Below are 26,291 nucleotides of genomic sequence, written 5' to 3' on the forward strand. Positions count from 1 at the left end.
TTCACTGACAGAGATTATACTGTGTCTAAAGCAGTCATACTACAGCAGCAAAATAAGAGAGTCCTCAGCTTTGTGTACCCATGTTATCACCAAACTTAAGTTTCTGAAAGATTCTATGCAAAATTGTAAGTGGCTTTATGTCGTGGAAAAGAATGCTGTTATCCACTAGGCAGAGATGGAGGAGAACTAGAGAGTGATGAAGTATTCCCTGAGCCTCCTCTCCAGGCTGAACAATCCTGGTTTCCTCAGCCACTTCCCATAAGATTCGTGTTTGAAAAAGGACCAAAACACAGAATCATAGAACTGTAGGGGTTGGAAGAGACTTCTAGAGGTCATCTAGTCCAACACCCTGCTGAAGGTGGTTCCTTAGTAGGTCACACAAGAAAGTGTCCAGGCAGATTTTGAAAATCTTCAGGGAAGGAGACTACAACATTTCTGTGCAGCCTGTTCTAGAGCTCTGCCACCCTCACAGCAAAGTTCTTACTAGTGTTCAGATGAAAGATCCTGTGTTCTAATGTGTGCCCACTGGCCCTCATTCTGTCACCAAGCATCATCAAAAAGCCTGGGCCCATCCTCTTANTGCCAATTGCTCATTGTCCTGTTGCTGGGCATGAGTGAACAGAGCCTGGATCCACCCAATTGTCTCCTGCCCTTTAGTTATTTATAAGCTTTGGTAAGATTCATTCTCAGCCTTCTCCAGACTGAACAGCCCCAGGCCTCTCAGACTTTCCTCATATGGGGGATGCTCCAGACCCCTCACCATATTTGAGGCTCTCTGTTGTAATCTCCCTAGAAGCTCCCTGTCTTTCTTGAATTGGGGAGTCCAGAACTGGACACAATATCCTAAATGGGCATAACAGAGCGCCTCCCTTGATTGTCTGGCCATATTCTTTTTAATGCATCCCATTCAAACTATCCTAGAAGAAGCAGAAAAGATAAACACTTATCCCTGGTGCTCAGAAATCCAGGGGGAAATTTCACCACTTTGCCTCATACATACACATGTGTATATCTTTTAAGGAAAAGCTGGGCTGCAGAATATTGAGTAATTTAAAAATGGATAGTTGTCTCTCCAATGTACAAGCCCACAAACAACACACACTTCTTCCTTCTATCTTTACTTTCCAAGTAATTAAAAGTTCAGGTATAGGAACACAAACCAAAGCATCAAAAGCATGTAATGGTGTCAGGAAAAGGAACTGAAGAAAATTCAAAGTGTGGCCATGGTCCAAACAGTGTTGTAAGTCAGCTTAAAGTGTCCCAACTTGTATGCTGCATCATACATATGTGTATCATGCATATGTGTAGGTCAAACCCAATGCAAGCAGCTCATCCATGCCCCCCATCTTGCTGAGAATACATACTCTCAAACATATCCCTCCTTGTCACTGTCTGTAAGCTGAAATATTGTTCCACAAACGTTAAACTTGAGGTTTTGCTCATTTAAGGCCAGAAACTGCTTTCAAAAAAACATTATTTAATTCACAACCCTTTTTTAGTATAACATCTTCATCAATTGTGCTTCACTACTCTCAATCTAAATGGGATAATCTTGTGGGCAGGACAGTGAGAGAGGAACTCAGCTATGTCTGGGAAAAATGTTTCACAAGATATGAAGAAATGGAGAAACTGAATATGAAGAAAGCAACCTCAAATCTACATCCATCCAGGAAGAAATTATAAAAAAAAAATAACCTTGTTTTCTTTTAAAACACGATATACGTTCCAAATTAGTTCACATATATGCAATTAGTAGGACTAATTTTCCACATCTGTTTGTAACAGAATCACATACATACGAAACAGTTGATGATAAAGACCTTGAACAATATGAGAACACTGGAAGAAAAATAACACCTAAAAGTTAGTTTCATGAGGGAATCTGAAGCTAATTTTTCTTAGTGCAAGGTAACAATATGCTAATCTGTGATTCCACAATTAAGACAATTAACTACCAGACAACAATTTCCTGTCAAAAACCAGGTCTCTTAAACATATGACCTGAGTACGTTTGGTAAGATCGAGCCTCCTAATGTCTACCAGAATTTAAGCTGGCAAAAAGCATTTTCCACTGATTATAAGGTTGAATTTTAACCAAAGTTAACATAAGGAAAAAAATTTCATCATCACATGGCACATTTTGTAAAAACAGAATTACGAGAAATAGCTTCTGTTCAGGTAGCCTTAGCCTTGAAGTCTCCATCTATAAAGGCTTTTACTATGAGTTTTCTGCTACAGAAGCCCCATCTTAATTAGGTAAGGTGACTTACGTGGCTGATTTTATTAACAGGTACCATTACCTTACACAGCAAAGGAAGCAAATACCAGTGCTATGCTATATATATGGTATATATATATGCTATATATATGGTATGCTGAGCTACACCACTCCCAGTCACCTTTGCTATCGGACCTGCTCCTGTTCCACACAAGGGATTCCTTTATCCCAGAACAGGTATTAAGGGCTTGAAATTCCACATGCTTAAAAACACATTACAAGATGAAAGACACCCTATTGTTGCTACCCAGTAAAGGTAGCAATGGGTAAATCCCAGCACAGAGAAGAAGCTGATGGTCACAGAACTGTCAGTACATGAGCAGAAACAACACACAGCTGTTTCACCTGGTTGATTTTGACAGTTCCTCTCATATGTTCAAGCAGAGGTTTGCAAAAATGCAAAGCTTCCCTTGTGTCAGAGATGTCAGGATAAATGCCCTGTATGTGAACCCTGGAGCTTTGGATGTGGATCTGTCTCCACAAACTATCTATGCCCTTTGGGGTTGTTGTTCTAATAAACCCTGTCATTAGCATTCTGCAGGCTCAAAGAAGCTACTAAGGAAAACAGTCTCAAAGCTTCAGGCTTGTATCTGGCATTCTCAGATTACAGAGGTGCAGGCACACCTTCAGGGACTCGGCCTTTCCGCTCAGCCAGAGAGCCTAAATGATGCTGCATTCCAAAGACAGAAAAAAGCGGGCAATAAGCAAGGCCTTTGTGCCCAGGGAGAAGCAAGGTGATCTGAAACAGCTCATTTAATCTGCTTTATCACTATTTCAGCTACCTGCTCCTACCCCCACTTTTGTTCTCTTCCAGGATCTACCAAGGTTCAGCTTCATTGGAATTCTCTGAGTTTCTTCATTACACATTTCAAGCCCTTTACACAAGGCGTGTATACATTCATGTCTTCTATGCATACCCTAACCTCCAGTTACAAATCTGCTGATGCCAGGCTAAAGTTTCCATGCTGGTTTCTGAACTCCCACTGAATTTCAAGGGGCAAATGACATGCCATTTACCCTGATTTTTCAGGTATAAACAACTGCTTCACTGGACAGAGACATCCTGGGATTAGCACTGTTGGTTATTTTGTAAATTCTGGTAACAGGTCTTTTCTCCATTCAGAGAACCATTTTTACCGGAGACCACAAATACACCTCCTCTTGCATAATTTCCCATACAAAAAAAAAGCAAGACAGAAGAGAAATAACAGGAAACAGCTCTACATGGAAATGACATCACCTTAAACAACATTCAATACAGCGACTCAGCACAATTACAATTCATCCTGGGGAAGACGTGTCGTTCTTTTTTTCACCCGTATTGAGTTTTTACAATGTGAAAAACAAAAGAAAAAGCAACACGTATGCCCATCTGTTCAGTGCTCTTGGCTCTGAAGGTTGACTCATAATTGAGTAGTCACCCCAAACCGCAAGGACTGCCTCAAAACCTAGGCAAGTTGTTGGAAGCCATCTGGTAGACTTTGATATGTGATCACATGTTCTCTGTTTTCCTTGTCCAGAGGCAACTGCTCTAATACAACGATGCACAAATCCTTCAAGATGACTCAGGGGTGACATCTGGGCTGCCTGCAACTTCTTCATGAATAGGAGTTGAAAGGGAGGCAGGGATCTCTTCTTTCTAGTGACCATACTGAAAGCTCATACTGAATTTTAAGGAGAAGTCCTTGACTGTGATGCACTTTAACAGGCTCCCCAAGGAGTTTGGGCAAAGCTTCATATATATGGTTTAATTCTTGAATTCTCCCATCTAGATTCAGAAGTTGGGCCTCATTGCCCTCTCATTTCCCATCCAACACAGGATATGCTACGGTTTTATTCTCTGATTCAGTTTCTTCTTGTTGGATTCCATGTTAACTACCTGAGAGTTAACTTCAGTTTAGAGTATCAGTTGACTCAAATTATAAGAGGAAGACAACAAAGGTCTGAAACAACTTGCTGGATTGCTAATTCAGACACTGGTTAATCAGCTTGCTTGTAATGACTCTTCTGGTGATCTTGAGGAAAAAAAGAGACAGGAAAAAAAAGGCTAGTCCCTGGATGTTTGAACCTGTACAAAACTGGATAACACTAAATAAAACCACATATTATTTCCTACGATAATTAGAAGAAGTTGTAGTTGAAAAACTATTCATCATCATCCCTTTTTTTCTTAGCATTAATGGTGGTTTGCTGGCATCCAGTATACTTTAAAGACACAAAATGATGCAATTTTTCAGGAGCATGTATCAGCAAAGTCAGTCATTTCATCAGCAGGGATCTAAGACAGCTTAGATCCCTCTATATTGCTTACACATGAGATGGCACTTCTGGAGTTTCAAAGCTGCTCAAAGAGGATGGAGAAACTAAAGGAATTTAAACTCAGCTTCTAGAAACACTGACTTAACCTGAGGCCTCAAAAATCAGTGTTTATGCCACTAAGAATGTTTTCTCCTGCACACACACACACACACACACACACAGAATAGTAATAATAATAATAAAATCCTTTCTTCTGCATAAAAAGGAAAAAAAAAAAACAAAAACACAGTATTTTCTCTTATTTTCAGGAGAAAACGTAAGTAAGCTAAAGAAAACAAGCCACTCTCATCCTGGAATAAAAGTGACTATGCACTTTTAGTGACTACGCAGAAGAAAGTGCAGCCCACCTAGAGCTGGGCCAGAACAGAAACAAGAAATGATTCTAAAAGCACCTCAGCAGTAAAACATAGACTGCTTAAATGGCACTTGAAAAGGTCAAGAGACCTGGTAACAAAGGGCATGGAAAAGGCCAAGATACTCAGTGCCACATTCACCATCTTTACTGGTAAAATCAGACCACAGGAATCTCAGGTGACCAGAGGGAAAGCCCTGCACAAGGAAGGTTAAACACGGAGGGATGATAATAATGTGGTTAGGAAACACTCAAACAAACTGGGCATGCACAAGTCCTGATAGGTTGCACATGCAGGAGCTGTGGGAGCTTGTCAGTGTCACTGCTAGGCCACTTTTGATTATCTTTAAAAGACTGTGATAACTGGGGAAGGTCCCTATAGACTGGATCCCTGAGAACAGGAAGAAAGCAAATGTCACTTTTGTATTCAGAAAGGGCAAAAAGGAGCTGCACTATGGTAAGCTTCTCACCCCTCTTCCTGGGGAGTATGACAGAGCAAATTATCCTGCAGATACTTTCCAAATGTATTAAGGACACACAGTTTGGTTTAGGAAGTTCAGCAAGCCAAGTCCCGTAAAGACATCTAACTGACCTTGAGCTAGCTATTTGTCCTTTCTCTACAAATTCCTGAGGGGAAATTTAAAGTGAGGCATCACTCTCTTCATGTTGTTACTTAATAACAAAGAGCGAAGTTGCACCAAGGGAAATTTAGAGTAGACATTAGGAAAATTTTCTTTACTGTGAAGGCAGTCAAAAACAATGGAACAGGTCTCCTAGAAGGGTTGATTGATGCTCCAAGACTGTCAGTGCCCAAGAGGAATTTAGGCAATACCCTCATTAGTATGCTTTTAGTTTACCCTGAAATTGTCAGGCAGTGGAATCGGATGGGCTTCGAATGTGATGTCCCTTCCAACTGTTCTTTTCCATTCTGTACTGTTCTGTTCTGTTCTACTCTATCATGCTAAAAGAGGCTAAAAGAGCTGAGACTGTTCAACCTGCAGAGCAGAAGGTTCAGGAGGATATTATCCCATCATGTTCTATCATAACCCAGTCCTATCATAATCTATCATTTTGTGATCAGTTTGTCCCAGACAACCTCCAACATTTACATTCCCCAGAAGACTGTCTCTTAACAAACAGCAGCTCCAGGATTTTGCTGCCCCTTGTGGGCTCCCTCACCAGCTGTGTCAGGAAGTTATCATCTCCCACACACTCTAGGAAAACCTGGGACTGTTCCCTTTCTGCTGCATTATAAATCCAGTAGATGTCTGGGAAGTTGAAGTCTCCCATGAGAACAAGGGGAAGAGACCCTGAGACCTCAACAAACTGTCTATAAAGTGTCTTATCCACCTCCTCATTCTGGTTGGTTGGATTATAGCAGACTCCCATGACAACATCAGTCTGACTAGCCTTCACTTTTATTTTGACCCATAAGCTCTCAACCCTATCATCACCATCATTAATTTCCATACAATCACGTTCTTCTCCTGGAGCTGGGCCTCCTTTTGACTGGGAGAAGCCCTAATGCCCTCTTGACCATACTCAGGTGTTTCTGTAGTAATCAACCTTACATCAACTCTTGTGTTCTTCCTACAAAAAGGTGTATCATCCTCCTCCTTCACCAAGACACAAGACTGTGGGATATTACTAGCACACACCCCTGCCACAAGCACTGCCATGTCACAAACAGGCTTCTTTCTAGTGACCTGTTTCACCACCACTTCATACCTAGTTTAAAGGTCTCTCAATGAACCCCCTTTTCACCAGTAAGATAAGCTATTCCCACTGGTTGCCAGCAGGCCTGGTCTCATGTAAATTGAGCTGAGGTCAAAAAACCCAAACCCTGCTAGGCACACCAAGCTCGGAGCCAGGTATTAATTTGTTGGCCCATCATATTCAGTCCCTCATCATTCCCTATAACTGGAGGGATAGAGGAGAACACGAATTGTGCTCCCAAACCCCTGGCCAGTCAGCCCAAGGCTCTGAAGTCCTTAGGGAAGTTCTTCCAATTTCATCCCTGCCTACCTGAAACAACAACAGGGGATAGTAATCTGAGGGCTGAACTAGGGAAGGAAGTTTCTTCCTTACATCTTTAACCTGGGCCCCTGGGAGGCAGCAGACCTCCACTGTGATGAAACAGGAAGAATTATCTCAGTGATGCACATAAAAGGACAAGAGGCAGTGTACACAAGAGGATACACAGAAAATTGCGTTTAAGCATAAGAAAAAGCTACTTTACTATGTAAGTGGTTAAATACTAGAATAAATTGCCCAGAAAGGTTGTGGAGTTTCCATTTCCGGAGATGCTCAGAATCTGATCATACACAGGCAATCTGCTGTAAATGACCCTGCTCTGGAGAGTGGGACCAGATGACCTGCCAGTCTCAACTATTATGCTGTTCTGAGGGTTTAGTAAGCAGGCAGCATCCTTGTAATTGATCTGTACAAGTGCTACAACTCTGCAGTACATGGGAACTATGTAGCCCTACCTATGTCAGTTTGCATCTCTGGATAAACCATAAACCTATACTGCTATAGACCTGGCTGTTTATGGATTAAAAAATGCCAGCAGTCACTTTGGTTTAGCATTCAAATCTTGAATGCTCCACATAAAGTTCACAGAAATTAAAAACAAACACAGAAAAAAGACTGCTTGTTAAAATTATAGGTGGCTTTATCCCCAAGTTCTATGGACAAGAAAGTAAGTAAGTGTGGCTTGTTACCTCTAAAAGTTGTTTAAGTATAAAAAGGCCTGTCCACAATTAAGACGAAATCCTTATTGAACCTAGTGGAACGTCATGGGAATTACCATAATCCTCTCTACATATACCTTTGTAATTCCCAGCAATGGACTTGAGACTTCGCATGTTTCCACTATGGCCAAAAGCAAAGTTTTTTGGACTGTTTCAGCATAATCTATTATTTTTTATTCTATGCTTTTGTGTAAAATTAGATTACTTCCAAACAAAAACGGTTCCAGTAAGTGTACCCTGACTGTGAAGTGTTTTAAACAGAACATAGGTGGAGTGTGTATTACCTATTGAAATCCAGTAAGAACATAAAATAGATTGGGCTAAAAAGGAAACCTACTGCAGTGCAAATTACCACATATAATTCCATGTAAGAAATCAACATCTATAGTTATGCAGATAGATGAGGACCTGAAAGGATGCATCAGCTTTTCTTTCAAAATGCATTACACATCCCTTACATGCATTAACCCACCTGGAATATAAAGTAAGGACTCAGCCCTGTCTGATTTTCCCTCATTTATAATAAAAATGCCAAGAGTGTTTCATACAACAATAGGAGGTATTTGTAATACCTCAGCCATCCAAAAAACACGACCCTGCCTGGATACAATTGATGATAAAATGTTTTTTCAGTGATGTTTGGCTAACGGAAAAAAATGAACTTTGCTTGCAAAAAGCATAGACCATTTAAAGACAAAGTGTGCTGTTGAAAAATCTGGTTTACCCTGAAACCCTTTGAAATCCTACTACTATTTAGCACAATCTTGTCCTGCAATTTATCAGTCACTGCTGGGAGATATTTTTTCCACTGATGGCCATAAGAGGGAAAAACACAATGCAACAATTACTCCTACAGTCTTACTCTTTTCTCTTCTGTGTTCTGCTGCCACTCATTCTAATTTGTCCTGTGCTACCATTTTCTTGGAGCCCTTTTCCAGCAATTGAACATAAGCACAATACTCAAGCAATGCTCAAAACTTGGCACAATTTATTTCATTATTTGCTGGCATCAAAATAAATCTTCTGTAGAATCACCTATCACACAGCACTCTGGATAAGCAAAAACTATACTAACCTGCTGGAAAACAAAAGCCTGCTCTCAAATTTGCAAGCTGGGCTCATAAAATCTCAGAACTGTACAGAAATTGATTTGTTTCCTGCATTATATTCTGTCATATTACTTAGCTAATTTTGGCAGTTAATACAGAACAAATGAAGAAGTCTCGATGCAAACAAACAAGGAGATAATGAGGAACTATCCTGTTAGAAGTGCATTCCTGCAACAGACCTCCTGCTCACATGTATCTGTGCATATTAGTTGTTTAACTACCCCATGAAAAAGGGGCAGGGGGAGGTTGGCACTGCCTTTTAGGCAGATTCATTTAAAAGAGTAGATGAGGATGGAGGCCAGTCTAGTAGTGAAGACAGAATGTCATTACAGACAGCTTCAAACTGGATCTGGAGTCCCCAGGTAAGACGGTGACCCTACCTGGATCCAGAAGTATGCTGGAAAAGCATGCCAGGCAGCTGGAAAGCAAGCCATGTGAACATAAGCAACTGATCATACTCACACAGGCCCAAGGCTCCAGGTAGTAATGCAGCAAAAGAATGCTGAGTGAATCTTAACTCAGCTTTACTAGAATAGGCAATCAGAGGACTGGCTACTTTCAGCTGATGCAGGTGACACTCGGGACAGATGTACATGCTAATGAGGAATTTCAGATCAGTAGGAACCAGCATTAAAACCACATTAGCTACTGGACTACAAAGCAAAGCCCTAATCTTAACTTAGAGTCCAAGATCTACATAAGCTGCGCCTACTACATTATAATCTTCACACATGGCTTTACAGATGCTATAAGCCATCATCCATTACTTCCCTGGCTGGACACACAGGACCCTTGTAAAGTTTGTAATCACAACGCCCTGCTGCAAGTGAGGACATTCTCACAGACTTCAAATACAAATGTTTTTACATTCTTTAAGTAAATGTTTTCCTTACCATGTCTGGATCTTTCATCCTAACCGAAACAGTAGCTACTGAGACCAAGAAACATCACATGGATCCAGATAACACTTTCAGTCCTCTCTGTCTTCCAAGGACCATATGGTTAATAGAAGACAAAATGCAGTAACTGTCTAGAATCAGAACCTACATGGATCATCACTTTTTCACTTTATTGGATCTAGGAAAATGGAAGACAGTCATAGCAAACCAATCCTGTGTACACTCTTCATACATTGCTAGTCTAAACCACGGGTGTTAACATTACCAAGTTGGATAGTCCACTGCATTTGCCTATGGATTCCTGCTGGCTGCTAAGAATTGGATGGAGTACTTTTTCCCTGGGTGAGAAAAGCTGAGAGACAAAATTCCCTTGTAGCCGTGAAAGTACAGTGAAAGAGGTAATTTTCTGCAGCAGAAAGAGAAAGCATGCCTCTCTCCTACTTGTAGGGTCTCTTAGTTTCATGCCCTTTGGCACATTTTTTTTTTGGATGGGCTCTTGAAAGGTTTATTCAATCACTGGTGTAACCTCTTACTGCCCTTCACTTCAGCTCTCTGTACTTCTGATATTCTACCTTGCTTGGCAAGAGTCTATGTGTAAGAGCTTTCGTGTAAGCACTACAGTTGTTTCAGTATCAATGATTGCATATAAGAAAAAAAGAAAAACAAATATGCAATAAATTTTGTAATCAATGCACAGTTCAAGCACTTTGCATACTGGAGAAAGCTTTCCTAATACTAATAAACTCTCAGAACAGAGCTGCATCCTGTGTCTACCACAGAAAAGTTACTGATCCTTCTCTAAGCTGAGGCAAACACTTGTGCTTCTAGTGGACATGGAAAGAATGAGATCAGGTTGAAGATCACCTCAATCACATACCAGCTCCAAATGCAAAAAAGAAGCTCTTGTCAGGGTATTCTTCCAGCAGGTCCTTCACCCTCCTTCCCATCCGCTCGTTTCGCTTGTAGATGAGCTCCTGACGAAAGTAGCTGTCTATCTCTTGGGCAGTAATACGTTCATGGGCTGGCAGTGTAGCATTAATGAAATTAGGGACCTAAGACAGGAAGAAACAAGAAGTCCTCAAAAAAGGGTCATTTATTTCAGACAGCCAGCACACACAGGATTTTGCTCTATCACTGAATGTAGCAATGGCCTTGATTTTCAACACACAACCTATACAGCAAAACTCAAAGAGAGCAAAATAATGACTCTACAGACTTATAGTGATGCATAGTGCCATTTCTCTCAACACATCATTTCATAAGCCAGCCAGACTACTATCATTATTTTATGCAAACTGAATAAATATTCTTAGTTTTCCACAACATTGATCACAAGTCCTGATAGTTTGGCTGAAGAAAGTATTTGCCCCTGGCTATCATTAGCTACATAATTCTTCCTGAAATTACCATGGGTATGACACAATTATAATTACACTCTTCTGGGAGACTGACTGGCTTCAGACCCTTGGGGCTGTCAAAAAATACATGCGCACTCTTAAGTAGTTAACATAAAGATCCCAAAATTTACCACAGGAAGGAGGTCCAGATTTTGTCAGAAAAGACAGTTTAACCAGCTCTAGTTTTCCTGTCCTCAAGGTATCTTTTCAAATGCTGCATCCATCTCCTGGGGTTCCCAGGACAGCTGTAGCTGCAAACTCTTGCAAGTGGAGAGAATTGCAGGTTCTGAGTTGCAGCCATTGTGGAACCTTCCATAAGTAGCTTTGGACATTGCAATTACAGAGACTAAGAAAAGGGTCTGCAAGAGAGAGTTGCTGGAGAAAAAGAGCCACTATAAGCCAGGTACTTTCCTTTGAAAAGACGCAGCACCTACAGAGGCTCTGACTCATAGTCTGTCACCACCTGCTGCAAAAGGGTGTTTAATCCACAACAGGAAATCTACTGGTCAAGCACAGGGTCATATACAGATGACAGAGTTCTCATTAGAAGGGTAAGCTGATGGAATTTCAGGCTATTACTATTCAAATCAACTGCCCTGTGGGGAGACCTCTTCTATAAGTAAAGGGCATTTGATTCTTCAGAGACATGCATGTCTTGGCAAGAGCTGATCTCTCCAAGACCCTCAAGGCAAAGCCAGCTGTCTGCAGTCCGAGACACTCCAGCAGAATAGTGATGTAGCATCTATATGTTGCTACAGTGCTAGCCTCCTTTGAGAAGCCCTTTCAAATTTATGAATGAAATGCACTGTGAAGTGTTAAGCATTATTAATGACCAGGCTGCCAGCACTGGCAGGTTGAAGGGTGTACAGGACAGGAAGGTAAAACACACGTGCAAAGCGCAGTGCCAGAGAAACAAGGGTTAGTATGACGGTATTTCCAGCTCTGTAGCACTGCACTATTACATATCAAAAACCCATAGGAAAACAGATACTCAGCGGGGAGAGCTCAGATACCAACAGACACTTGTCAGCACTGCTAGGCTGGAGCAACGTTTTTCCTGAAGTGCATGAATTGCCAGGCAGTACCTCACACACATGAATAAAGGCCTGATGTCTCAGACTGAGCCTAGCTAATCTAACAGCCCCAACAGGCCAAATTGGTCCCTGCTGGGCAATTTCTTGTAGTTTAGAGATCAGAGCATTGCATTCCACTGTGCTGCTTGGGAAACCGTTTCCATAAATGAAGTCTGTGAGGCCTCTGAAGTTTTCTTTTCCTTGACATTCAGTCTAGATCTATCTTTGTTTCATTCTATTTATCTTCTTTGGGCCTTGTCTGTAATATGTAATCATACTCACAGGGAAATCTGAAAAGCTTGCAACATGCCCAGCCTTATGCAAGTGTCAAAGTCAAGAGATCAATTCTCTATCACTGTTTGCACAAAAGAGTCTGCTTCTGCTCTCTGCAGGTGCTACATTTGTTCCTACACAAGTTAGCACAATCCCAAAGGATACCTAGGAAAATAAAGGATTAACTCATAGAGCTTTGATGCTAAAGCAAACACGACATTCATCCACAAGGGAAAGCCAGGTGTGCCTTCGCTGCTTGTGTGCGTTAAGATGGCGGTGAGCTAGTGCAGGCTCCTGGAGGAGGAGATGCAGGAAGCAGACACACTAGAGAGCCAGTCAGGTGTCTTTAGCCCCTGCCTCTGGGGGGACAAGCGTGAGATAGGAGTTAGCACTACTGGGACTTGTGCGAAGTACAAGGGCTGTGGTGGCAGGACTCACTTGAGAAGTGTCATGGTTGAAGATGATGGAGCTGAGGTCTCCACAGTTGTAATGCTTGATAAGATCTTCTGTCGTATAGGGGATCTGGAAACTGCCTGCTCGGAGGCTCTCCTGCTGCAAGAGAGTCTGATTCAAAGCAAAGATCACCTGGGGGAGGGGAGAGGGAGGAAAAGACAGAGTTCCTTGTGAGTTCTTGTCTGGCTCCTTGAGGTGGTCACAGACACGCAGCTGACCTCTTAAGATCTCGCCAAAAACTGCTCCCACTCTAAGAACCCTAATCTACATTCCACCAACCCAGGCCTCGTCCAGGTATTTGCACATCAGGTCCTGCAGACCTAAGCATAGGAAAATAGCACATAATTCCATGTAGTGTCATTACAGGCAGATAAAAAAAAAGATAGAAAAGTGTAGAATGGGGTGGGAGGGCCTTCTTTATTTTTCCAGTCCTTAGAAGAAGAGGCACTCTTGCAACCCTAGACAGAGCTGCCTATACAGAGCCCTAGGCCTAAGTGGCTCCTATCCTTACACCTCTGATAAGCACAGCTTGCTCATGTTCATCCCTTCTTCCTTGTCCAAAAAGAACTTTTCACCTTGTCACTTGGTACATCCTCCCAACCCCCCATTCCAGGAACCATCAGGGTGGCTGGTAGCACCATAGGCCGCCACCTTCCCCACAGGTGCAGCCTGGGAACAGCAGCCCCTGGGTGATGCTCTCTCCTCGCTGAGCTGCATTCCAGGAAAATGAATGCTCTCACTCCCTATGCCTCAAGCAGGACAAGCACCAGAACAACCACCAGAGTGGTGTCCTACCCTTAGGGTATGACAGGAGTCATCTCCAGATGTTGTTGTGCCAGTGCCACTTAGTGGTGGCCTCAGGGCCTGGCCCAGAGTGCTGCCACGCCGATGCCTCTTGCCACAAGCACTCCCACAGATCATCAGTGCTTGAAAGGCAGAAGAAAGCAACAAGCTTTCATGTAACCTACTAGCTTATAATCACTTATTTCTAGAGCAAGTCAGCTGAGGGATGTCTGATGAGGTTTTCAAATGCATTTCAGCATTATTCTTGGGTGGGTTATTTTCCAGGCTCAGGTAATACTGTTCAGTGTGATGATGACTCTGTGGAATTCACCCTTCCTGGAGACTGGCTTCAAACACCATCCAAAGCAATATGGAACTGGAGGTATGTGCCAACCCGAAGTTCACACATAAGTGAACACACTCTTTGCATACTCAGATTGTGTGAACAAAGCCTTGGGTTTCAAGGACAGACAGGGTAGATGTAGGAATGAATGGGCACCATTTCTTCCTTCCTAGTGCAAGTCAGAGAAGTATACAGAACTTGAAATCACACTGTCCACACTGAAGCTAAACACGCCCTCATGGCTCCAAATCACCATGTATTGTGCCAAATATGTAAAACAAAATTTAATGTTAATTCCAGAAGAGTTCTCATGAACAGAAATGTTCACTCCCATCTCGCATTTTTAAAAAGGGTGAGAACTCATTCTGCCGGTGCAAACTGCACCTCATTAAAATACTATCTTAAAGTGGACGCTAAGGAAAGTCACAACAACTAACCACTGGTGATACTGCAAAGGACATTTGCTTTATTTGGAAGTAAATTAAACAAAAACAAATGGAAATAACTTCATTTCAGTATGTAAGTTTTCATGGAGGCTGGAGTTTATTATACTCTGAAGTCACTGTTTTCCATTTGTTTGGCTTCAGTTCCCACGCAGAGAAGCTCTAATGGATGCTAATGACCAGATGAGATTCACTGAGACAGGAGCCAAATCTATGCTGAAAATGTAAGGCTTCTACAGCCAAGACTGTGAGGTCACGTGAGGAAAAGCTCCTATGTACAACCAGTACAGCCAAAAACATTTCCATGAGGATGGCTTATTATGTAGGTTACTTGGATTACTATAGAAGCAACCATTGGGATAATTTACCATTCAAGCAATATGGTCCTTACTAGACTCTGCACCCTTTCAGTTACCCGATGGTTCCTGTCCACAGAGTGGCAGTAAGATTTGTAAAGGGTTCCTGCGCTGCTCAGGTAGCTCTTCCTCAATGCACATCAGGGAGGCTTTACAATCTTTACAGTTTGTTTTTTAATCCAAATGCAAACCAGCAGAGGGTAGTCATCTTCTTTGGAGAAAACACTAACCCGCTGGATAAGACATGAAAAAAAGCAAACCTTCCTCTCTGCTGTACTCTCACAGACTGCGCTCCTGCTTTTGCTTTCTCTGGGCTGACTGTCTGCAGGCTACTCTCTGCTTCCTGCACACCCCTTCCCTACAGCCTCACTTCATGTTTTAGGGGACACAGACTCAGTCTCTCCTCTGCACAGTCTCATCCATCTGACCTGGAAGGTAGCAAGCCGGTCATTTCACACAGGCACCTTTCTCCCTCATGCCCACTCACCAGCAATAAAAAACATGCACACAGTAAACTGCAGATGGCTGAACAGATCTGCCTTAAGGGTGCAGTTTAAAACTGGAATGACTACCTGCAGGTATGAAGGATTACTGCACACATTTGCACAGGAATAGCAACAACTCACTCCCACAACTTAAATTTGCAGACCTTACTGCTAGTATGACAAAAACCTTTGACGGATCTCTGGACTACGGTAAGGGTACTTTTTTCTGGTGTGCAGATGGAAAACTTCATACTGGACACATAGAAATCTTAAGATTATAGCAGCTGAACAACTTGCTTGCCCAGACAGGGAAGTCTTTTCCTAATGAGGTGTTTCATGTTTCACATCAGAGAACAAATGAAGTGTCCAAGATCACTGGCAGATTCCTGCACACAGCCCTTATCATAACTGCATGGGGGACACAGCAGGTTGCCCTAGACCCCACAGCACTCCTAGTCAGCTTGCCTGGTGCTGCTCTTCCTTGGCGTGGGGACTGCCAGGTCATATTTCCCCATAAGATATATCTTTACTCCTTTGGCTTTTGTCTGGCATCCCATCACTGTGCACCTGGGAGTGAAGTCAAACAACCACCATCTCATGGTGAGGGGACTTTCACCTTGACATGCGACAGAATCATCTCAGCTCCTTTGCTGGCAGCAGCAGCAGCATCCCACAACACCATTCTTAATCGCAGCTTGAAAACTGGGATGCAGAAAAGTCAAGATATGACAAATGGTCATGAATCAAAAAAGCATCAATTGCCTTGATGATTACTCTTCCCTAATGAGCTACAGTAACTTGCTTCATCAGGCTTTGCATAGCTGGAGGTCAGAATCATAGAATCACAAGGTTGGAAAGGACCTACGAGATCATCCAGTCCAATCGCCCTCCCATTGCCATAGCTACAACAAACCACTAAACCATATCTTGTAGCTCCTCATCCAGATGCCTCCTGAACACTGCCAGGGATGGCAACTCCACCACCTCCCTGGGCAGCCATTCCAGTGCCTGACCACTCTCTGAGAGTAAAAGTTCTTTCTTATGCCTAGTCTAAACCCCTTCTGCTACAACTTGCGGCCATTTCCTCGGGTCCTGTTTGTTGCCTGGGAGAATGCCTTGCCTCTTTAGGAGATGCCTTTGCCAAAAATATTCTCATCCGCTGGTCTGAATTGGACAATGGCATCTGCTGAAGGGGGATCACCCACTGAACAACTACGCGGGATTACAACTCAACATCAGTGTATGCAGAGCCTCTCAAAGGAATGTCATAGCTTCTCTTCATTTCGTGTCACATGTGTCTTCCTGGAGGAAGAGTGACTCCCAGGCAGAAAGAGGGTAAAGAGAGAGTTGTTAGCAGCACCAGGTGTTGCTTAAAGCCATGCCCCAGGGAGGTTATCTCTGGTAAACAGTAGTGGATAAACACTGTCAGGATCTCAAAGGAAAGAAGATCTTTAAACCTTCTGTTCTTAAAGGATTTAATTTGCTAAGGTGGGTCTTGCTCAGATGTTGATAGCTCTTATCTGCCATTATTTCTGAAAGAAAACATAAGACTAGGTACAAAGCAAAACTTAATGAAGACCACAGTCACCAGACTTTTGGGACTGGATCCTAGTTTTGTTTACCAGAGGTAAAAAGCTGAAAGACAGTCAACAGAGCATGAGATGGAGAAGCAGGGATCAAATCAGCAGCTAATCTGCAACTACTGTATTTACTTGGCACAAATGCAACCTGTCTTCCTGAATCTCAGTTTAGTTCTGGAATTCCTTCATTTCTAATCAGTCCAAGAAGTCAAGATAGCAACAGGAAAAGAAGAAAAGGTTGAAGAAATTCTTTTCAGCTTTGCTTAGAAATTGAAACCAAAAGTTGTGCTGTGCTGAATTCCTGTTACACAAAGTATGTGTCTGTCTTCCAACAGTCTCTTGCACTGTGCTCTATTAATTAAAAAATCTTCCCTGTTTTGGAATCTGCAGAAATCACCCAACATTTTTCCTCCCTGCAAGCCTACTCTTCCTTAATTCACACTCCCCTCCCCCATCCCCCCTGCAACATTACTATACCCTGCTCCATTAAGTGTATTCATACTGGCATCAAAGCATCTCCTGAAAAGATGTATTTGGAGAACAAAAGTAACAAGTTTATTATAAAGGGATTTTTTTCTCCTCCCACCTCCCATTTCCACTGTGATCTCTCTGTCTTCCCCCAGCCCTCTCCCTTTTTGTACTGTGGAAAAAATCGATTAAGCTCTCTGGTATACATCTTGCAGCAAGCCTCATTCTCCTCCTGGAGATTTCTTCAGCTGTCAGGAGACACTTGTCCCCTTTGCTAGCATTGTTGGAGTGGCCTACTAGGCTAAGGGGGTAGGAAAAAAGGAGGTTAGAGCCCAGCAGATGCCTTTTTTGTCAAAGACAAAAGACCCCCTGCCATCCTCTCCACTCTTCAGCACTTTCATCCACACTGGATCAAAGTGCTGCTCTGCATATGAAAGGATCCTGGCATTATGCGCCTCAAATTAGCCTATCGCCATCCCGCTAGCCTCCAAGTCTTGCCAACAAAAGCGTTCACATCTGTTCCATCATTTGCCTCATCTTCTGTTTTTTCATTCCTCTCTGCTCTCAGTTTTTGAGGCCATTCAGCCCCTTGAATTATAGTCTGGGGAGCATCTTCCTTGCCCTCCGATCGCTCACCCAGACAATTTGTTTTTAATTGTCTTATGGAATCATGGGCTGCTTTTGGGTACTTCCTAGTGACTAACTGCATCTATTACAGCTTCCATTCACTCTCTTCAACTAGTTCTTTCTCTTTCCTCCTTCTTCTCAAAAACATGTTTCTCTCCTTGCTCTTCACCTGGAGGAAATCACTGCTCCTCTGGGCCAGTGAACCCTACTGCCCCAAATCAAAGACAGCTTCAAATCAAAGGCACCGTGACTATGAAAGTCAATAATCCTCCTTTGTTATGTTAATGGTCCAGCAGGCTGAGTGCTGAAAGTGAGATTCCTAGCTCCAGTGAGATGCAGATTCTTAGATGTCTGGTGCCTGTGCCTCAGACTCTGGAAACCTCAAGACACGTGTCATGAGGAGCCCTGCGAAGTTCAATTTTGGCAGGGACTAAGAATATGAAGGGAAGATCTATTCTGTTACCTGTAGCCTTCAGAAGCATCTAAGTCACTTTCAGGGTTATTGCACCAGATGAGGTGGATCTTGTCACCTCTGCAAAAATATTTTGTGGAGATAAAAAGGAATATCTTCCCAAATCAAGTCTGTTTTTATGAGAAACATTGGATTCAGGTGATCAGAAAAGAGAAACGAACTGAGAGCTCACCTAAAGAAAAAAAAGATGAGCACTTCAAGTCACTGAAAACATGCGGAAACAGAAACTACTCTGTATTAACTGAGCTTCAAGTTTCACACAGACTTGATTTCATGTATGGTACTTGTACACAAAAGACAGCACAGCAAGGAGAAGGAGCTCCTCTTTTCTAACACCATCACCCAAGGCTCTCAGATACTCAGTTTGCTTCAAGTTAGACAACTCAGTTGGTGGCAGAATTAATGCCATTGAATAACTTGGTCTTCGGTCTATTGGCAACAAATTCACACTGTCAGCTCCTGGTGCCAGGATCTTGCAGAACATCTTATCAGAACTGAACAAAAAGAATCTCTGAACGTATTTGATTATTACCTGAAAGTATAATATATAAATCAATCACTCTCCAACTAGGAGCTACAGGAACAAGGGGCTTCCAATAATTTGCCAGGCACCACTGGAGCACCAAATGAATTTATCATTCTCTTCCTGATGCAGAAGAGCGGTAGATGACGCTGAATCAGAGGAACGCTGTTTGCATTGCTGCTGAAAGCAACACCAATCTGAACTGCAACAGACTGCATTAATTCACAGCCTTTTGTATGAGTCATTTGCACAGTTTTAAGGCTTTTATGTTTCTACTGATTGTGGGAGAAATTAACACCACACAATGTGCCGAATGTGGAATGAGACAAACAGTGGAAAAGACTGCTGCTGTCCAACAGGTCAGTTTGCAGTTCACAGTTGAACACCTCCATTACTTGCTCTACAGAACTAATATCATGGCTGTGAGCCCACAGGGGCTACTGTTGCCCCACCTCCCCAAGAACTCTTCATCCAGGTGCTTGCTGGAGTTCCTCCTTGCGCTGCAGGAGTGTCCCAAGATTTCATCAAGTTCATCCAGTTCTCCTCCCAAGTTCTTCACTCTGTGCTGGAAATGAACTGATTATGCATATTTGCATGTTTCTAAAGAACGAATAAAACTTTCATCGTTATTATTATATTTGTAAGTAATTCTGTAAATGTTTGCAAAGATTGTTGTAAAAAAACTTTATAAATCATATCTTCATCAAATACATTTTTATCTTATCCATCAGAAATAGGCATCAGACCTTCTATGCAGTCCAGTGCCCAACTGAAAGCAAAAAAATGGATTTTCCAGGTTTCCACACTTCAAATTCCTGCATGTCTTCTACTTAGCACTTCTGCAGCTAGCAATATCTAGTCCATTCTGGGTCAGTGTTGCTACATATCTCCTAAACTCAGGTCTACATCAGCCCTCGGAACAATTAAACTAACTAACTAACTAAATAAATAAAATGCTGCCAATTCATATTTCTCTTATGGTACTTTCATGTTCAAGCTCCCGGATCACAGCACTAAGTCTACTTTCTCATAAACATTTTACAGTACAGTAGTACAGCCTTTTCAACATTGTGTTAGAATAACAGAGTTGCAAAATGGAAAATCTGAAACCGATGTTTCTTGTGCTAAGACTAGCTACAAATGAATATCTGGCACCTGCAAATACTATTATTATTACTTCTAAGATAACCCTTCTACTAAAGTAGGTACTGCTTCGGTTCAATTCTTCCTTCTTTTCCATGGTATCCATGGTGGAAACAAAACAAATATGGTGCAGCCAACAAAACAAACTTCACTGAAGATCAACCAATGTATTGCCCCTCTATAAATTTACATTCATTTCTCTGGCCTTAATTAAAGCACGAGACAGAACTTCCTACCCTATCTGAGGGGAAATAAATAAATAAATAAATAAATAAATAAATAAATCCTACTAAAGCAAACAGACAAAGCAACAAATAATCAACCTACACCACAATCCAGGTAATCTAATAAATCTGATATTGCAGATTAGGATTTGGCCTCCAGTTTTCTTCCACTCAACCACAGGTGATCTTTGGAGTGCTGCTAATTGAAAGAAAAATTATTGCATTTCCCCTCCTGCATGGATTATTTTATCACTTCTCTCCTCTAGCTCTGATCACATGCAGTAAGAACAGCAACAAACCTGACAACCATTTGAAAGTTTGCTAGAACAATAACGTGTCTTAGAAATGCAGCACACTTTAGTCTGAAACTGCTATTATTGTTTTTTTGTGCATCTTTTCTAGAGGTAACAACAGAATAATTTAGAAAAGAAATTTTACAGTGGCTTGAGTGCTTTTCCCTGTTTCTGTTAAGCAGATGTAAATTGCTTCTGTAATTCATATGTACATGAGGAAATCAAGACTATAAAGCTAACAAAGTAAACAATCTACGCTTAGAATGTGAGGAACAAGCCCAGGCATTAATCCTATGCCTTGTGGTAACCATGCAACGAGATATTTTGGATTTTCTTGAAGTTCTGCCAGCTGGGAAATGCGTGTTCTTTATAAAACACTCAGCATTGATAAAACATTTTTTCCACTCAACAGAACAATTAGGTTTGGGGACTGTGGCTGCCGTTCCAAACAGAGTAAGATCTTCAAACCAGTGTTTATGTCAAAAGCAACTCAAGAGCACCTTCAAGAGAAGCATTTGGCTTCCAAATGAAGAACTGCAGTGCAGTGTGACCTTTTCAAGGCGCACGGCTGAAAGACACAGTTTATATTAGAGGTAGATGCCCAGAAGAAGCTCAAACAAGAATTACTGAAACTGTCCCCATCTGGCTTCAGGCAGATTAGAGACTGAAGGTTCTCAGTACAAAAGCTTTCCAAGAAGAACTGTTGACAAAAATTCCACACAGACCTGAACCAGTTCTAAACTATGCTCCTTAGAGTAACTCACATGAAAAAAATGAGTGTATCCCAAGGCAGAATGGGAATTTATATTCCACCAACTCTGTCATGATGTTTTCCTGAGTGGATCATCTTGAAAAGAAGAATGTATACAGAGCCAAAAGAAAGGATGATTATTTCCTCTTTTAGCCCCAAGGTTTATCAGCTGCATAACAGCTTGACTGTTTTCCTTCCCGTGCTAAACACATTTTATAAAGCTGAGTTAAATTACTAAAAATAACTGCAGTCCACTAACTTACGAAGCTGAAACAATGACAGCTCAAACTGGAACGCAGTAGCTTCGTAACAGGCATCTACCAGCATTCTCACTAGGAATGGACTGGAACAAGAAGCATCACAGATAGATTATTTGCATATTTTGTCCTGAAGGAAAGCCATGGGGTATCTCTGAACTCACACCTTTTAAAATAGCTGTACAGAGACTTCTTAATCACCTCAGTGTATAAGATGGACAGCAGTCCCAACAATGAGCTAAACTAGACTTATTTCACTCTTTCAAATCTTAGATAGTCAAATAAATTTGTGAAAGGACAGAGCAGGTCATGTTCCCTACATCAGTTCTAGCACATGGTCGAACACACTCACTGTCAGGGTAAGTGTCCTGGATAAGCATTTGCTTGATGATCTCTGAGAAAAGAAGAGACATCTGCCAAGAGCCCATCATTTCACAGAGACATCAAGATGACAAAAGTATGTTAAAATTAAAATGGCCTATGATAAGGAGGATGGCTTTGGGGTGTGATGAAACATGCTGGTAATACAAGAACAAAGTCCAGCAAGATTTATCTCATGAGCATGTCGTACTTTGACCTTGGAAGAGAAGACTTTGATCATTTTTCTGGGCTAGGGAGAGCAATGTTTTCACTGAAGGTATGTAGAAAAGTTAACAGTGCAATGAGTACCAAATCGACCACCATTCTATGCATGGAAAAATGTAAGAAAAATGTCAGCTAAAGGTCCATAACTTCCACATCAAATCAAAAATAGACAGTGCACTGATAATTATACAAAGTTCAGAGGATCTTAAATACATGATGGTGTACAAAAACATCATTATCCAAATCCGGTCTTGGAAATAATATGCAAACAATGTTATACAACAGCAGTTGTTTGGAGACTATGTGATAACACTATGACAGAAAGAAAACAATAAGCAGGTAAGCAAGGCAACAAAATTATAGCAGCTCCTCTCCAAGCTGGATATACACAGGGAAGCTGCACTTTCAGAACAACCAGGTATTTCCCAGTAACTCCCCAGAGATTAATTTCCAGTTTTTGGAAAACAAATGCCCCCGAAGGCCTGTAATCATAAACAAGAAAGGATTAAACTGTTAATCCCAAATTCATATACAAAGAAAACAAATTTGGTAATGAGAAACTTGCATCAAAATCCACGAAACAGAAGAAACAATCTCTTATTATGCACATACACCAATTTCCCCACTTTATTATCCTAGAAAAAAACACTCCACTGTTGATATTTCTGATTAGTTTTTATCTGTAATCTTTCCAAGTAGAAAAGGTTATTGAGATGAAGCTGCCTACTAAGAACAAGACATTTGATATTTGCTACACTGTGATGCACACTGGGAGGGAAGCAACACTGTCTGCAAATTCATTATAGTGAAGTGGTATTAATGGGGACTTCAATGGATTAGCGCCAGTCCCTGCTTGATAGCTCAATCCATTTCTTCTCAGAGACTTTGGATACCAGGATCACACAATGCACTGGTGTGCTGGCTTGTTGTGCTCATCCACTCTATCTGGCTTCCCTATTCAGATTGCTGCTTGCTCACCCTTCAAAGCATTCCTAGCCCCAGTCTCCCTATCCTTTCCAATAACTGCCATTTTCCCAAGGGCACTGGCTTGCTTTTTTATACTTCAGCTCAACCTTGCATTGTTTTGTTCTGTTTCGGTTTTGCCTCCTAAGAAATGTGCAGGGAACTGAAAGGGGAATGTCAGCAATACCTCTTCCATAATTCTTCCAGATTTACTGACATTTCAGTTTGGGAGAAATGTCTACAAGAACCCCACTGGTGCAGGACCCTTCACAGACATTTTCCTAATAGTGCTCATCCGAAACCAATACTAGACACAAGTTGCTCTGAGTGTTAACAAATTTTGGGTTTTTCAACACTGATGATTAAATACAACTAAACACAGACAGACCTAGCAGGACATCAGAGATTTTCTGTTCAAAATACGTCATAGTTAGTTAGTTTCTAAACATATTTTGGTGTCAAATACTAAATCTACATCAAACATTCATTAGAGAACTTTACATAGAAGAATATCTGTTTGTCAGAGACTAGGAAAAAAAAAAAAAAAAAAGTGAAATCACTATCACTGTCTGTCTGAAAAGCATTATGAAGTCTATATATATGCCAAACCCTGAAATAGGGTCAAACCTTCAAAACCTGCTGAGCAATTTGGAATTAATGCAAGATCGACATTTAAGTATCCCCAGAAGTATCAGAAGGCCTTAAACTTTAGTACATTGACAACGTTGTGATCTCTGTGAGGCCAGCGGAGACTGGCAAAGGGTTGTGGGAACACAAACAAATTACAGGTATCATTATGTCTCCATTTAAACATGTGGGTCTGGCCTTCACTTTAGATCTACCCAGAAACAGGAAGCAAATTATTCATAATTTAAGTTATCAAATAAGTTATTCATAATTTAAGGTATCAAATAAGTTATCAATTTATGAGAAAGAACCTAACCAGTTCCACAGTTAATTTCATAATTCAAAGTTATACAGCAAACTCAAGTGACTAATCCTTCCTCTCTGCCTTTAACACCTGGCTTTGTTTGGACAGATCAGCTAAAATGACAGTTTTTCATACCTTGATAAGTCTGCAGAGCACAGTGACAAAAGTTCCACTGCAAATTTACAAAAAATTCATGTTCATTATTTCTCTGTAACAAATGCAATAACATGTCTTTAAATAGACTATTTCAGAATGTTCAATCTTGCCAGTAAACACTTGCTGAAATAAACCTAACAAGCAGAGAAATACTTCATGTTTTAATTGGAAGTGAAATTGCTCAAAATGCAGACAAAAATACATTATTCAGCCACTCAAGAAAAGTAGCATTTTTTATGTCACAGTCAATGCTGATATATAAGGTTGTCCCGCTAAATAAAACAAAATCTGGATCTCCCTACTGATTTTCCAGGTGCTATTCAGACTTATCAATTCTTTTGCTAGATGTAAACATTCAGAAGGTATTGACCTTTGAACTGTGCTCTACACAGAAGAGAAGCTATCCACAGATCAAAGTGGGAGATGTAAGGATAGAGCACAGCCCTACTGAAAAGGACCTGAGGGTACTGGGGGAAGCGAGCTAGACATAAGCCAGCAATGTGAACTCACAGTCATCAAAAGCCGTGTGGCCAGCAGGACAAGGGATGTGATCCTGGTACTCTACTCTGCACAGGTGAGACCTCACATGTAGTACTGCATGCAGATGTGGAGTCCTCAGTATAGGACAGACATAGACCTGCTGGAGTGTAGAAGGTTGTATCCAGTAGAAGGTTGCAGACATGATCCAAGGTATGGGACAGCTTTCCTATGAGGACAGGCTGAGAGAGCTGGGGCTGTTCAGCCTGGAGAAGAGAAGGCTGTGGGAAGACCCAGTAGCAGCCTTTCAGTACCTAAAGGGAGGCTCTAAGAAGGAAGAGGACAAACTCTTACAGGGTCTATTGTAACAGGACAAGGGGAAATGGTTTCAGACTCAAAGTGGGGTGGCTTTGATTGGATATAAGAATTAAGTTTCTTATGATATTGGTAGTGAGGCACTGGCACAGGTTGCCCAGAGAGGTGGTGGATGCCCTTTCCCTGGAGACACTCAAGGTCAGGCTGGATGATGCACTGAGCACCTGATCCATCTGCAGGCATCCCTGTTCATTACAGAATACCACCTTCCAACTGATCAGCACTGCAATTTAAGTGCAACACCCCTGGTAGCATCTCCCTTTGTAGTTTGTATCTTCCACCTTGCACTCAAAAGCAGGATTTTGAAATATACCAGTAAACTGAGCTGGTTCTGATACACTGGCTAAAACCCCTCACCCAACAGTGCAACACTGAGCTCTGCTTAAATCCCCATCTTCCACCAATGAGAAGGCTCTCAAGACTTTTCCTCTGCTGATTTAGATGTGACCTGACAGTATTTAATGTGGTTGCATGACTGCTCAAACAGCCCTCACTTATGAAGTTGATGACTGTCTTGGTCAGGTCTCCAAGCCCACCAACAGCAATCACTCAGGTCAACACTGCTCAGAGCAGAAGGGTAAGGCTCATTCCTGACTGCCACATGTTCAGTACTTGACTTTGTATGCTAACTGCCACCACATTTGCTTTTTATAACTGTTCATACCTCCCAGACTCAATGGCAATCAGTATCTGTGTTTCAGTATCAAATTCAAATTTAAGCTGCAGCGATGATATATCAGATTCTCATAACAGTGCCAGTGCTCTGCCCAGATCCAAAGGAGACCAGTGACTCCCTTGGTATGTCCCCTGTCTGGTCAACATGAACACCTGGCACGAAACTCAGAACCCTGATACCTAGCAGCCTCCAGTACAATTCCATTGTACAACTCCTTCCAGGAGGAGGAAATTCCTGGAGATCTCTCATATGAAGAGGATAGCACTTCTACCAGATAAGCATCCAGCTTGTCTAACATGCATGCCAGGAAAGTGTGAGTTTACAAATGTAAAAATAGCAACACTATTAGTTCAGAGATGTGAACCTGAGCCACACACCAAGCCCACAACTAGTACGTTCAGCTGCATGCAGGTCTCTTAATATTTCAAGTAGAGTTCAATAAAACCTGAAGGCTGCATACCCCAGCAAACTACT

At 41.7% G+C, this 26,291-nt stretch overlaps 1 protein-coding gene across 4 annotated transcripts in view; it reads right to left on the minus strand.

Moving 5' to 3' along the window:
• Positions 1-26,291, minus strand: part of LOC107306428 (metalloprotease TIKI1-like) — a 79,445-nt gene that overhangs the window by 15,473 nt on the left and 37,681 nt on the right. For 3 of the 4 annotated variants that reach the window (XM_015849588.2, XM_015849589.2, XM_015849591.2), the window contains exons 3-4: positions 12,892-13,038; positions 10,588-10,762 (exon numbers count right to left, since the gene is read on the minus strand). In XM_015849588.2, the coding sequence (XP_015705074.1) occupies positions 10,588-10,762; positions 12,892-13,038 (322 nt within the window). The remainder of the gene's footprint in view (positions 1-10,587; positions 10,763-12,891; positions 13,039-26,291) is intronic. The other variant, XM_015849590.2, reaches the window with a different exon arrangement.

Source organism: Coturnix japonica, chromosome Z (genome assembly GCF_001577835.2).
Source record: "Coturnix japonica isolate 7356 chromosome Z, Coturnix japonica 2.1, whole genome shotgun sequence".
Taxonomy (NCBI): domain Eukaryota; kingdom Metazoa; phylum Chordata; class Aves; order Galliformes; family Phasianidae; genus Coturnix; species Coturnix japonica.